Genomic DNA, 16168 nt, shown 5'->3' on the forward strand with positions numbered 1-16168 from the left:
AGGGTTAGACCTTTCTGTTCATGTTAAGCAATCCACTTATAATTAACTGTTAACTCACATTTCCTGAACTTTAATTAGATTGCATCTTACAAAGATACACACTACTTGCTATAAATAAGGATCAGAGGCTGATAAATTATAAGATCAAGGCAAATGATAGGAAAAATGGATGGCATGTTAATGTTGTATTTAAACACAGTTAACTTTTAGAAGAAAATATATCCAGATTTTACACAGGATATTCCTAAATGTACGGCATTTCAGGCACATTGGAGTTTTCAAAATATTTGTAATTCATCTTTCTCCAGGCAGGCCAGTAAACAGTATCTGACTTCTTATGTCTTTTCAACACAAATTTTATTTAGTTTTTTTAAACCAAAGAATGCAAAGGTAGATTGAATTTTAAATTACTGGCCTTTCACTGACCCTGAATGCTTTCCTTCAAAGCAGCAAGCTTTGCTATTATTGTGGAATTAAATAGCCATTTTGGACAACTCCAAACGTTCAGTTTATTTTGCGAGATGAACTCTAAGGTCAACTCTGTTCAGATATCTGACATTTGCCTATTGTCCTTCAAATAATTTGTTCCCTCTAACCAATTTTCCAGTGATAATCCAGACATTTCATATTATTCATAGACTGTAGAATTACTGCGACTGAATGACCTTATGTAAATTACCATACATTTCTCACATCTGTGGTTTAGTCATTGACAACAGTATAAACTTCCCTTGGTTATGTTTCTTTTAATGTATAAGCTCATTCAATCCCTAGTTTTCTTTTCATTAATATTTCCCCATTTTGTTTGCCTTCTGCCAAGCTGAACTACAGACAACCACGTTTCTCCAAGGAAATGTAGTAAATGAGCAGAGCTCTAAGAAGCAGTGAAATCCTGGAGGTATGAAGATCAACACCCGGCTCTGGGTTGTGTCCTTGGCTGCTCATTAAGGACTTCCAGAGTTGAGTGAAAAGAGTTCCAAGCCACAAGCTGATAAAAGCAATATGCATTTTTAGCAAAAGAACTGAAACTTCTGCAGTTAAAAGACTGATGCCATGAATTTTAGTTTGAAATGTTTTTGTTTTCTTTATATTGTAAAATCCTCAATTTCAGCATAGCATTGATGGAAGTGAACAACAATAACTGCTAAAACAAAACATGAATATGCCTGTCTTATAATATAGCTTTACAATATCTGAATATTAAATCATTTATTCATACTTGGCTTGGAATAGTAATAGGCAGATTCCCAGCTTGATGCAATATTAAATTTATTTTGAGGTACTAGCACCTAGGCTGAAAATTGTTCATTCTTAGTAGTTACAGTAATAATTTAAAAGGGTATCTAACTTAAAAAGAATCAGAGAAATTTAAATTCTTGTCAGTTCTTGAACTAACCAGAAACCTGGTATAAGTAAGCCTACTTAACTGTATCATTGCAATACAGCTGTTTTGTTAAAATATTTTCTTTTCACACAATTTATAATAACTGGACTGTGATTTCTCACATCTCAATCAAATAATTATATATTTAAAACGTGATTGGATTGTACTCTGTGGTTTGAGATTTTTTAGAAGATTATTCACTGATTAGCACTTTTTATACTAGTTGATAATTTAAGAATGCTCATTTAAGTTCATAATTTAAGTATCTTATAATAACAATTACAGAGTATAAAAAAGTGGAGATCATGGGCATTATGCTAAAACAATTTATTTCCTTAATTCCACTAACAATGACTGCTTCAGATGGAAGCTGAACTAGAAAATGAATATCTGAAGCATTCACAGTCTTGAACACTGGCTTCAGTTCTGTGATAAATAAATATCTCTATCCTATTCAAGAAAAATATAAGGAAGTGCAAATAAGGCTTCGGTGAATATGATAGTTTGATATACCCTGTCACTGTGTTAATGATTTACTTCAATTTTTGCTACTGCTGTATCACTAAGATGTAATTTAGTCTTACTCTATTTGGTTAAAAAATAGGAGGAAAAAGTATCATCCCAAATAGTTAGATTTGGGAATAATTCACAGATGAATTTCTTGAAACATAACATTCCTTTATATGCATATGTAAATGATATGCTGGTGTTGGTATAAATATTACTGTACCAGTAAGTCTGTTCTAAAAGAATGCAAATTGCATTTTTGCTAAGAAGGAAAGGATAGTTAGCCTTAGAACATATTGACAAAGATGTTGAAAGCTTCCAACTTGCTTCTTCCAGTAATTTGGTGCTTCCTTTCTGAGTTTACATGGACATAGCAATATCCATGGGTGCATCTCCTGATTAAGCATTCCTTTTAAGAAGGCAACTCATGCCATTTTGGACTTGAGTTTTCCTAGCGATTTTAGCCATTTCTAGACTCCAAAATATTTGAGACTTTTCTCTCTCTGTGAGGTTTTATAGCACACAGAGAAGAATACCATCTATTTGCTGGCACCTAATCTGTTTATCGGTCCATTTAAAATACTACACTTATTGTAAGCATTCTTTTATGCTGAAATAACATCTCCCTGTGCTGCTTTTGCTAGAACGCCTTTTCAAAAAAGGATAACCTAAAATTATAGACTTATTTTTACTTTATTGAGTCCAAGATGAGAACACTTTATAAATGCTATGATGGATGAGCTACTGCTTATCTCTTGAATGGAAAATCCGTTTATGAAAATCAAAACTTCTGTAGAGTGGGGTTTTTTTTTTGTATTTTTACACACTAGTGTCAGCTCACAGAAACTGGCCTTTAGACTTTCTTAGCTTGTGAGAAAAATCCTGAATTTGAGGTACATGACAATCTGCCCAGCCTTCTTTGGGAAAGAATTCTAAAGCAGCTTCAAGCAGTGAGCTGTGCTGTTCTTCCAGGCAGGTATCTAATGATACCTCACTTTTTCAATACCTTCTTTGCCTGTGAAAAAAAAAATGCTGGGTGATATTTCACTCCTTCACTGCCTCTGTTTGCATGATCAGTATGAATGTCTGTCAGCAGGATTTTCTGCTATGCTTGCTTCTGAAGAAGGCAGGCAGATTCTTCATAATAGGCAGTTTGAATATCAACACTTTTATGCTAATTGTGATGTATGGCAGTGGGACTGATTTGTAATAAAATGTTATTTAATCTGTCTTTGTATTTTGATACTTGAACTATTTCCTTTTTATTTTCTGTATATAAAAGTTATTCTGTCTTTTTTTTTGTGGTACCAAACATAACCAATCTGTGCAACAACATAGACTGACCTCACTACAACAAGGCGAGACTGTAAATATTTCTGAGCTTCCAACAGTCGTTTTGTTGTTTGTTTTTCATAACTGTATGAGTTAGAACTGAGTAAATTAATAAAATTAGACATCTCTGTATGGGTTGTTGTGGTATATTAGTCTGTACTGGGTATTTTAAATCTACAATTCTATACCAACTGATGTTTTATTGAAAATATTAAAACAAATTCTAATCATAGGAATGGGATATTAAAGTTACTTTTCCCAATTGAAATAACATGTACTAGCTACTTTAAAATCACAGGACACCATTTTGAGCTGTTTAAAGGTTTACTGCAGCAAACATGGCATTGTCAGTTTGGTATTATTAGCTGTACCTTGCAAGTTCAGTGACCCAGCCGTACAAGAGTTTGGAATACAGCAGCAAAGAGTAGGACAGCTGCTCTGTTGATCACATTGGATTTTGCATCAAAGTACTGTCTGAACAATTGCCAGTTTTAATCTCCCCTCTCCTTGCCGTCACATGATCTGCCTCGTTAGGTTGTTAAGAAGAAACTTTCCCTGTTTCAGACTTTCCCACTGGAAGCAGCAATTTCTTCAGTATTTCTGAATAGTACGGACCAAATACCTGTCTGTTGTGATGAATCAAACTACCAAACCTCTGACCAATTTCCAGTAGTTCTTCTTGAATAGGAGTAAGGCCTTGCAATAGATTCTTAGCATTTTGGCCACCAGGATACAAACAGTGTCTAAGAAAAGTCTGGATCCGTTGCTCTGTGGAAATTAAGAAAGATTTGGAAATAGACTAGAGCAGTGTTTCTCAACTTTGACAATTTTAAGGCATGTGGACTTCAACTCCCAGAATTCCACAGCCAGCAATGCTGGCTGTGGAATTCTGGGAGTTGAAGTCCACATGCCTTAAAATTGTCAAGGTTGAGAAACACTGGACTAGAGTGTTATAATTATGGCCTCACCATTTGAGGCCCTCACTGATTAATAACTGCAGTTATATAGAAAAATTCAGGAAAGTGTAACATTTTAAAGAACTGAGATTGTACAAGACACTGATGGCAAAATAATTAACATTTATGTGTTTTAATTATATTTTATAACTCAAGAATATTTAAGTTCATCTTCTGACAGCTTGTGCATTTGGTAAACTGTTAAGATTTTTTTAGACATATTCTACATCTCAAGTAGTACATTTGATTAACACCAATCGTAACAGAAATGTAAGGACTCCATTGGAAATAAAAGGGAAATTTATCTTTTTATAAATGCCCAATATGTTGGAGACATATTCTGCTATCTTACTAAGATTTTCACTAATTTATTAAAACATTGCTTCAATTTAACAATATTTAAATCAAAATTAAAGGTACTTCAGTTAACCCATCCAAGCAGGGGCACAATTCCTAATATTGACAGTATTAAATACTTATTCTGCTCTGGGAATTTGTATTAAAAATGGTGCTCAAACTGCTGCTTCTTGGGGAAATAAACGCAAAACTGTTTTCAAATAGGTTTGAGTATTCTAGAAACTTTCTTCTATACCAAATAGTCCACAAATTGACCCTATGCTTTATGAATGGCATTCATGATTCAGAGTTTGGTGTTGAAATTCATCACTTTTTATACCCAAATAGAAAGCCTTGCATCAAGCCAAACTTGAATAACTTACCAATTAGAACCCGTACAGCATTGTCTTTATCTCCAAGGCTCCTAAGCTGGCCTTTGAGTGAAGCAGCCTTATCAGTACTGAGAGCAGGGTAACCCAACTGATGAAGTATGGCATTTACTTCCATGTGTATTTGATTGCTGATATCCACTAACACATTTTCTGATCTAACCATACAATGATAACAAGCATGTTACTATGTCAATTGAAACTTCAATGAAGAGAAAGATTCCTAAAGTACGACAATGAAGGCAAATCAGTTTGGTATACTTTCTCAAAAATATGTTTTTGACAAAACGTGAAACAAGATGGGCAACAACTAATTAATGAGAATTAACATATTTGTTCCAGTCTTGTGGAGGGAGATACTGTATGTATATAATTAATGCAAGTTTCCAAAATTCAAATTGTTGCTTCTCCAATGAACGCCCTTCAAGAAATGTCTTCATTACTCCATAAAGATGGATACATTGTACCAAGGTATTTGTGGGACTGCTGCTGCTTAACAGACTTGACCATCTGATGCATTTCTTCCCAAAGTACCTGCTAGAGTTCCACCTGTTGCAAGCGAGGAGGGACAGAGTCTTAGAAATGTTTCTGCTTTTTAACAGGAGTGTCGGCACTTTAGCATAGCCTTCCCTTCCAGAATTTGGTCTACCCCTACACTTGTCACCTTTACATCAATTATTAAAAATAGATGTTTACAGAAAGTCTTTAATTTATAAATTTGTATTATATGTTACCATACTGTGTATATTAGATTTCAGTTCTTCATATACAGAAAACATTATTTTAAACTGATGGACATTGTAAACCTCAGTTATGGTGGTGATAAATCAGAGAGAGAGTTACAATAAAGCACAGAGCATAAATGGCCAGGAGTAACACTAAACTGTTCTTTTTGTTATATAGTGAGTTTTGGTTTAATTTGTGTGCTTATTTATAGCCATTTCTATCAACCCAATAGTGGGGGAAAATCACTTTTAGCACCAAGAATGCAGCAATCTTTATAAAGGTGATTGCTTAGGGCAGGGGTAGGCAACCTTGGCTCTTTTATGACTCGTGGACTTCAACTCCCAGAATTCCTGAGCCAGCCATGCTGAGGGGAAAGGGAGAGGTTTCCAAGCTGAGCCATGCTGGCTCAGGAATTCTGGGAGTTGAAGTCCACGAGTCATAAAAGAGCCAAGGTTGCCTACCTCTGGCTTAGGGGAATAAATGTGGCTTTCCCCCAATCCCCCAAAAATGTAGCCTATTCATTCTTCTCAAATAATTGCAGGAAACAATCTTAAAATTATACACTGATCTCTTTGCAGTTAGCATAGGTTAGTAGACAAGATTTAGGTAGGCAAGGAAGCTAGTCTTTTGAGCTTAGCATTGTATACAAACCAGGCCATAATGGTTTGTTCAGCAAGCTTTGGTTTGGTACCATACTGATTCCATAAATGGTGTGAAATGGATGTTGGCTTGATCAATTCTAGTCTTGTAGGTTGCCTTGTTGACCAGCCTTACCTTTCTCTATAGAGTATCACAAGATTTTAGCTCATTATAACCTGCAAGAGACCGGGCTAGGAAAAGTTGTTCCTGTCTTCAGAAAATATTGGGATTAGAATAGCTTGCCTTATATCAAGGAGACCTTCCAGAAGAGCTTTTATTACTCTTTTCAGCCTACTGCCACATCCTGGTGAACTGAATAACTCATTTCCACATATATTGCTGCTCACTAATAAGACTGAAGCAATAATGACTAGCTGATTCACTTCTACTTGTAGAGCATGCAAACGTGCTTTGTCCATCAACATAGTCTACAAAGAAAGAATATTCATAAAATCACAAAAAGTGGAGGTTGAAAGAAATCTTGGAGATCACTAAATCCAAGCCCCTGTCCAGTGCAGGAATCCAATTTTCAGCATCCCTGACAGATGAACCTCTAGCATGTTTAAACACTTTCAGGAAAGGAGAATTCATATTGGTTGCTGCGCTTTGGGCCTTCCAAAAATGCAGGGCCCAGAACTGGATGTAATATTCTAAATGAGGTCCACCCAATTCAGAATTTATAGGGAACAATTTTGTTTTCTAATGTTGACACTATAATTCTGTTTATGCAGCCTGGGATTTTTGCTTTTTTAAAAAGATTTTTTAAAATAATTAAAAGTTTTGAAAGCTAATTCTCCCCTATTGGTTAGGATCAGATCTAGGACAGCCAATACCCTATGGAAAATGAAACTGAAGAATTTTGAAAATCTAGACATTGACTAAGTTTTTTTCCAGTAGATATCCATATAGTTATAGTCTTCCAATGTGATTGTGTCCATTAGGATTGTGTCTCTCCTGAAAGTTTTATAGTCTGGTCCAGAAGACAATATTTAGATGTTCTGTCAGGGTTGCTGATCTGTAGCATGTTTCCACAATAGCTGGTTTGTTCTTTCCTTTCCCATATATTCTTATCCAGTGCTCTTCATTGGACCATCATGCTGAAATTTCTGGATACTAGTGCATGCTTGAGCTTCCCTCATAACCATTTAGCTGTTGTGTGGACATTTCTAGCACATAAAGATTAGAGTTGTACTTTGCTGGATTAAAGATTATGCTTCCCTGTTTTTTATAATCATTCCTAGTTTTGAGAAAGAATTGTTTTAAAAAAGAACTTTTTACCTCAGGATAGTGTTCTCTTCCAGGCTCCCAGTCCAGCAAATCCATGTATGCTTGATTTAACACAGCTGTAGGACTATGAATAAATGAGACTTTTCCAGTGGACATGGGACAAGTGGAAACAGGTGGTCCTTTGGTTCCGGAGGTGGATGAAGAAGGAAGCAAATCAGAATTTGATACTTCGGTTACTGCCCTGCGTAGCCAGTCAGTTGTATAAGCTAGACTGTCTGCAATGATGGATAATTTGGAAAAGAAACAGGGTTAGTTTTTTTTGTAATTTTTCTTTCCTTTTTGGATAGATGCTGATTTTTTTATACACCCAGTGCACTCCATACATTCTCATATATTAGTAATTTTCATTTCTAATTTGTGAAGATATACAGTATTCTTAGCATTATATCTTGCCTGTATTTTTAACTAATCAAGTTTAACAATTCAATTTATCAATTTGTTTCTGATTTCAGAAAAACTAGCTTTTTCTGGTTATTCCTTACGTAATTATCTTCAGAACTACTAGAGTTTACCCAATTGACAGAAGCAAGAAACATACAAACTCACAGCAGCCTCTCAAGCTCCATAAAGTAACTTGACGAGGACATAATAGAAGATAGGACTCTAAATATCCTGTTATGTATTTCTTAAAGCGTTAATATCCTTGTTGTATTTATCTATGAGTAAACGTTGACAAAGGCTTATAGGGTTTTGCTCTGAGAGTTATTAGCTTAGAAAAATGATCTAGCAATTGTCCATTGCTCACTCTTTGATACCTGCCTGGTAGTTTGTTCAGGAGTTCCTGAAATTTTTTCCTTTCGTATTGTACAGAGTGCTCCAAGAGATGGGGTCGAAGGCTTTGTATGGTAAAGTTAGCCATATCCATTTTCATTAGGTTCAGAACTCGGAAAATCTCTCTGTAATAAGTAACAAGATCATTTAGATTGTAATTAAATCATTTTGCAAATCATTTTGCATTGTAATTAAATCACTCTTTTTAGCAATAAGGAATCAAGCTTAGATTTTAAATTGTATTCTAAATTATGTAAAGAGTATAGATAATTAGATTATAAATTGTATCCTAAATTCTATAAGTTTATATCAGAGATGGAGACTCTCTGTAATGAAGGCAGCTCATCTGGCATTCATATCCAAAAACTAATCTCTGTTTCTGTCTCAAGTATCGGCTAAAATGCTTTTCTTCTGTCATTGGATTAGAAAAGAAAATGCTGTCCCAACCGGCTGATTCATGGTGTCTATTTTCTTTTTATCAGACAAGCAGGATAAGCAAATTTTCTTTTGTCTATTGCGTGAATAATGTTGGGAATGAGCCTTAAGTTACTCTCTTAAGTCTCAGTGCGTATCACCCAATTCTCCTGGTGAAATATAAATGTGAATCTGGCTCCAAATTCCATACCTTTGATTGAAGTTGAGCAGCCAATAAATTTAAATAAATAAATAGATAAATTAAATTTAAAGTAGCCCATGTGAATCCTACATCCAGCATAGATATATTCATTTTTAGTAGCTAAACTTGGAAGCAGATTGTTTTCTTTTTTCAGAGCTGTGCCAATATAGGAAATTGAAAATTCAGGGGCCCAGGCCCACAGCTATTGTTGCATACAGCACAATAATTTAATTCCTAATCTATATCTATGCCTTGCTTTAGGAATAACAACAACAGACTGAAGGTCAATGTTTGTTTTACTTTCAGACTTTGTAAAAAGTCTGAATTGAACAAACGGGTATTTCTGTGCATCTTTCCTTACTCATAGAGATGAAAAATGGTGAACTGCAAGTTCCTTTATAAAATTAAAGTTGTAGGAAAATCGTTGTGCTACAGGTTATACAGCCTACATCAGTATAATTTTAATAAATAATGTATGATTCATATAGGATTATATTTCCTCAAAACTCAAACCTACCTGAGCAAATGAACTGGGTCTGCCATGATTCGCAGACTTTGTATTTCTTCATCTCTGATAGGTGCACAGAGCATTGCCATGGTGCCTAAGATGTATGTAGTGAGGTTGGGGATATCCAAAGCTCCATGCTCAGCTTCTTGCTTTATCAATTCGATGTCTAGTGCTTCTTCAATCTGACTTTTTAAACGTGTTTGTCGTGGCAGAAGCAAAGACAGCAGAGTCTATAAACCAGAATGGAGGACAGAAACAAATACTTTGTAAAAGCAAATGTTCAAACTGATTTTAACTATTCTAGTTCAATATATACATTACTGTAATAGAAATGTGATGGCTGAATGAATAGTACGATGTCTCTAATATTGTAATTCACCAACAGGTGGCAGTATTGATATGTTTTTTAACCTCTTCATTTTAGTTGGCAGAAAGTTGCTGTGAGAAAACTATTTCTGTGAAATGGGACCCTACAGTGAATACTCATCAGATTGAATTTTAGACAGCTGAAGGGATCTTTCCAATTGAAATTCATCACCAAGTGCAGGCTGTTTGTTGGTACGAGTAGTTGAGTGCAGGGCCAAAAACTGTAAAGATGTGAATCAGGAAGACTTATTTATGTGGCCAAGAGTTGGACAACCTATGACAGCAACAATTTTCACATAAGGTTGATGACTGAACAAAGGACAGTCAGCAGATCATTGAAAGGTAAACTTCTATCAAGCTTGATATTTTGCAATAATATGGTCAAATGTTAATTTTTTTCTTATTTCAAGATGCTGACTTAAAGATAAAAGCTTCAAGAGTTGAAATTTGCCAGCAATGGTTGTCATACTATAAGAATGAAGGTTCAGAATTTCACAGCATCCTGTCAGCTGATGAAACAAGGGCTCACCAAGAAACAAAGTATCAGTCCATGGAATATCATCACAACAGTTCAGTTAAAAAAAAATCAAAACACAGGCTTCAGCAGGAAATTTCATGTTTTTTTGTGGCAGATTCGTATCTATTTCTTTGAACTATCAGCTCAGAATGCTACACTGCAACACTCAAAATTTTGAAACAACAATTCAGCAGGATTCAAAAATACAAGGAAGAATTTTTCTGCAGCATGATAATAGAAGGCCTCATACCTCACAAGCCATCTAAAAAGCTTTGAAATTAGTTGAATCTCACTGTCTGTCCCCATCCACCATATACTCCAGTATCTAACTAGGAACTAAGTTGAATCAGGGTACCATGTAACTTTCATCTTTTCTCAAAATTTAAAGACTAACTTTGTGGGCATCTGTTTAACTCAAAAGAAGAGGCAGAAAGGATTATCGGGGCCTGGTTGAAAAGATAAACTATGAAGTTATTTTGTGACAACTTTAAGAATCTAGTCAATCATTCACAGAAGTATGATGAGAATAACGAGAATAACGATCTGTAACGAAAGAACTCATTTCAAGAATTATTTTCCTGTTTTACTAATTAAAATAGTCCTATTTAAATTAACTCCTTCATGGATTACTGTCTTGTCGTGGCGAAAGGGCTTGCGTAACTCAATGAAGCTATGAGCTATGCCGTGCAGGGCCACCCAAGACGGACAGGTCATAGCAGAGAGTTCTGACAAAATGTGATCCACTGGAGAAGGAAATGGCAACCCACTCCAGTATCTTTGCCATGAAAACCCCATGGACAGTACCAAAAGGCAAAAAGATATGACGCTGGAAGATGAGTCCCTCAGGTCGGAAGGTGTCCAATATGCTACTGGGGAAGAGCAGAGGGCTAGTACTAGTAGCGCCAGAAAGAGTGAAGTGACTGGGCCAAAGCCAAAAGAACACTCAGTTGTGGATGCATCTGGTGGTGAAAGGAAAGTCCGATGCTGTAAAGATCTTTTCTCCATAGGAACCTGGAATGTAAGATCTATGAATCAAGGTAAACTGGACGTGGTCAAACAAGAGATGAGAAGACTGAACATCGACATCTTAGGAATCAGCTAACTAAAATGGACAGGAATGGGTGAATTTAATTCAGAGGACCATCAGGTATACTACTGCGGGCAAGAATCCCTCAGAAGAAATGGAGTAGCCTTCATAGTCAATAAAAGAGTAGGAAAAACAATACTGGGATACAATCACCAAAATGACAGAATGATCTTAGTGCAAATCCAAGACAAACCATTCAATATCACAGTAGTCCAAGTCTATGCTCCAACCACTGGTGCTGAAGAGGATGAAATTGACCGGTTCTATGAAGCCCTATAGCACCTTATAGAATCAAAAATGATGTCCTTATCATCATGGGGGATTGGAATGCTAAAATAGGAAGCCAAAAAATAACTGGAATAACAGGCAAGTTTGGCCTTGGAGTACAAAATAAAGCAGGGCACAGGCTGATAGAATTTTGTCAAGAGAATACGATGTTCATAGCAAACACTCTTTTCCAACAACCCAAGAGACGGATCTACACATGGACATCACCAGACGGTCAACACAGAAATCAGATTGACCATGTACTTTGCAGCCAAAGATGGAGAAGCTCTATACAGTCAGTAAAAACAAGACCAGGAGCTGACTGTGGCTCAGATCATGAGCTTCTCGTTGCAAAAAAAATCATTTTTAAAAAACAACAACACTCACATAGTTAACTTTTTGAAAAGTCCTACAATTTACTGCTGCCTTTGGTGAAGGGGCAGCACTAACATCAAGCCTTTTAGGTAGTCCTTGTTTAACAGTTGCAAATGGTTCCAGCAAAATCGTTGCTAAGCTACATGGTCACTAAACAAACCATGTGCTTGAAAGAGAAGCTACAAAGATTGCTGGATGTTGCCATCTCATTCAGATAAAGTTCTCATGTGCAGCAATGCCAGTGTTACTCTGACTACAGGGTGCACTGTTATCAGGTACAGAAATTTTTTGGGGTATGCATTGATAAGAAAATGATTTTTACTACTTTTTATTACCATTTATACCACTGTATTTATGAACAGTTGTTATCCGATACAATTGCTAAAAACTTACGACCACAGTTGTGAAGTGAATCGCTGCAGTTATTAAGTGAATCATGTGGTCGTTAAGTGAATCTGGCTTTCCCTATTGACTTTGTTTGTTAGAAGTCGGCTGGGAAGGTTAGAAATGGTGATCACATGACCCAGGAACTGTCATGAATACATGCCAGTTGTCAAGCACCCAGATTTTGATCACTTGACCTTAGAGATACTTCAATGATCATAAATGTGAAACACGGTCTTAAGTCACTTTTTTCAGTCTATTGTAACTTCAGTTACTAAATGAATGGTTGTAAGTTGAGAACTGTCTGTACCTGTAATAGTTTTTTTTAATCACAAAAATTAGCCTGTTAGATATGAATAATGACATTCCCACTCCCCTTTATAATTTACTTCTTTGATTTCTTGAAGTAGCTTGATAGTGTGAGAATAGTCTGGTGGCACTTTGGAGAGTTGTTCTTTCAGATTATCCCAAAAAGCTTTGTGCACTGTCTCTTTCACTCTGCTTTCTAAACTGTAGTGAGATAAAAGTAGCCGTCTGTTAATATTTTTTCTACCTACAATATTGTCTGGAGGCCAAGTTTCATATAACTTTTCACCCCTAGATAAATATTCTTTTTCAGTCCAATCAATACTATAAGGAAATACTAGATCTCATTAGACAGTCCTATGAAAGATAAAGAGTAGGCACACATAAAACATATTTTGGGAACATATAACAGGGAATGTTATTATGTTCAAATTTTCCTCCAGACAGCATTAAAACAGTATTCTGGGGAATGCTGTCTGGCTGTTTGAGAGAACTATCAGTTCCAAAAGATCATAAAAAGAAAATTCTCTGTACAAGGGGAATTCTAAGCCACCATTCCAGATCGGTATGGTTTGAAAAAGAAATGGCACATGTTGAGTTCTCCAAAATATTCCATTCCAGAAATGGTAGAGTTTGCACATCCTTAAATGGTTTGTTATTATGTCTTGAGAACATGGGATGCTACACATCTTGACTGAGAGTGGTTGATAAAGGGCACCTACAGATTTATTAAAAATCAATTCTCTAAATCATGCAAATAAAAACAAGTATGTATCACCACATAATCAAAGAGCAATACAAAAATAATAATCTACAACATGAATATTTAATCAACAGTTTCAACTTTCCCACTTTCAGTCTTTATAGTAAATGTCAATCTCCTGCCTCTTAATCATAATCTTACATCTTTAATTAAAATTATTTATGAAGCCTATTTGTAATTTTTCAGTCACCAAGTGGTCTGACTACTTCTTGGTTATGCAACTCACGTTTTTTTAAAAAGTAGTCAAGACTCAGCTTAATAACATTCAGTTAACAAAAACAATTGCTTATTTGGCAATAAAGTAATCTAGACACGAACAAGAGGTTGAATGAAAATCATATTCAGCCATATTCGCTAAGAATGACAAACAGCAGACTTTTTTCCCAAGTATTATATGAAGACCTAGTTCTATTGGGAAGAGTCTAATGCTGGAAAAGATAGAAGGAAAGAGAAGAAGAGGACAATCACCTATAGGCTGCAGTTACAGTGGTAATGAATGCAGTTTTAGAAAACCTGAAAAACCAAGTTAGAGAAAAATCATCATGGAGAAAATCTCTGGAAAAGATAGAAGGAAAGAAAAGAGGACAACCACCTACAGGACTCAGTTACAAGGATGATGAATGCACTGTTAGCAAACCTGAAAAGCCAAATTAGAGAAAGATTATCATGGAGAAAATCTATCTGTATGGCTGCTAAGAGTTGACAACAACTTGATGGCACATAATCAGTTAAAAATATAGCTTTATGCAAAATTAACTGGAAACGTTTGAGAACACGGAGAAAATAAAACCTACCTGTTTGGTGATAAATTCACTTCTTGCAGTTTGAAGTCATGGTTGACAACAATTTCATGGGCTATTGTCATTTTTGAGACTTCATTCGCTGTTACCATGAGCTCTGAGATAGAATGAATTTGGGGAGAATTGGCTATATAAAAATAAAATAGAATGGTGCTTACTTGGCCCACCAAAGATATCAGGAATGTTTTTAAAGAAATGTACTATTTATAATTAAAAAAGATATCATTTTTAATGCAAACTCTGCTCATCCTTTCCACTTCTAAACAAGCAAACAAAAGTTTTTTCTTGTTTGTGGTAGACTCTGAGGAATGATAATTGTATAAGCATGAATTAAAATATTCCAATTTTAAAAATATGTTATTAGCAATTTCTACGTATTTCTAACATCACAATCATGAACCTCACAGAAAGCCATTACGAAGTTCTCCAAAGAACAACAAATTATATAAGAATGTTGCTACCACTCAGAATTGATAGTACTTGTCTAGAACCAAAGATCTGAGATTCAAGGATAGAACAAACATGTTGTTTCAAAATCCAAAACTGGACAAAACCAATTGTACAGATAGCAGGGATGGGACAATCTTTTCCTGCAAATTTTGAGAATTGCCAGAATGGGGCAGATAAATTTAATACGAATTTCTTCAAATGAAATTATTTTAATACAGAATCTGTATAATTTAACCTAGATTTATATTATTTTATATTAAGATTTCTCACCTAATGAAAATATTAAAAACGTAATAATCAGTTTGCTATGTGCTTGGACTTTGAAAAGTGAATAATTTGCACATGTACCACTTTCTGAAAAATTGCATGAAAAATAAAAACTCTCAAGACCTTATTTCATTAGATTAAATAAATAAAGTTTTTAAATAAAAAAAACTGGGCCAATTTTTTATTATTTATCTTGGAAATGTCTCTGTGCACTGCAGTCTAATCCGGGTTTATTAAAGCACTACTTGTACCACTAATTATGAATCTGAAACAATTTGAGGGGGTAGCATGCTATTTTGCCATCACTATTAATGATATTTGATTTTTCTAGCATCAGTTCAAATTACACATACAAGATGGGATATTAGGTGGACAGAGTTTAGGAATGTCTCCACCCTGGGTTTCTTCATGTTCCCTTGGTTTTCTGGAACTACAATCCGTGGTTTGAGAGTCACTGCAGTCACTTGAAGTAGTCTCTTTTGGATTAGGCATCTTGTTTCTAATGGAAAACACAGATTTTAAAATGTCATTGACTATCACATCAGTTTCTAAAGACCATGAAAAATTCATTTTTCAGTACTGAAGCCAGATTACAGAAATTATCAGAAAAAGGTATTAGAGGAAAAAAAATACGATGGCCATTTGTCTCCTAAGACAGATGACAATCGTGAACTTATGCCAAACTGAATCATTAATGGGAAACCTGGGATGGTGTCCCTGGTGGCACTTTCCTCGGCACCAAACAGGATTGCCGCCCAACCTTTTTAAAAACAAGGCAATAATGGGTTATACGCCTGTCCCAATAAAGGAGACTGTGCAAAGCAGGGCTGTGGAGTCAGAGTCGAGGAGTCGGAGGAAATTTTGGGTACCTGGAGTCGGAGTCGGAGTCGGCAAACAATGCACCTACTCCGACTCCTACTAAATTTAGATTGGAATTAAAAAAAAAGCAAGTTTAAATGTCCCAATTCACAAAAAGTTATAATTAATGACTTCTCTACTGTAAGAATAAAGACCAATGCATGCAGTGCCTCACGTAACCGCAAAATGAACACGTTAAGTGACCNATAAGGGATTAAGTAAATATGTTTTTTGCAGGACTAGAGACACTTGTATAAGTGAAGGGAATGGAGGGTCA

At 35.5% G+C, this 16168-nt stretch overlaps 1 protein-coding gene across 1 annotated transcript; it reads right to left on the reverse strand.

Annotated features, from left to right (window-relative positions):
• Positions 1 to 3761: 3761 nt before the first annotated feature.
• TCP11 (t-complex 11) lies at positions 3762 to 15525 on the reverse strand. Its single transcript, XM_029287308.1, has 9 exons — positions 15387 to 15525; positions 14311 to 14443; positions 12837 to 12957; positions 9461 to 9681; positions 8312 to 8452; positions 7548 to 7767; positions 6513 to 6697; positions 4899 to 5062; positions 3762 to 3991 (listed from the first exon to the last, which is right to left on the reverse strand). Exons 1-9 carry the CDS (start codon positions 15523 to 15525, stop codon positions 3762 to 3764), a joined length of 1554 nt encoding a protein of 517 aa, XP_029143141.1.
• Between the last annotated feature and the right edge of the window lie 643 nt (positions 15526 to 16168).

The sequence above is a fragment of the Protobothrops mucrosquamatus genome, unplaced genomic scaffold (assembly GCF_001527695.2).
Source record: "Protobothrops mucrosquamatus isolate PMUCROS unplaced genomic scaffold, P.Mucros_1.0 scaffold_293, whole genome shotgun sequence".
NCBI classification, from domain to species: domain Eukaryota; kingdom Metazoa; phylum Chordata; class Lepidosauria; order Squamata; family Viperidae; genus Protobothrops; species Protobothrops mucrosquamatus.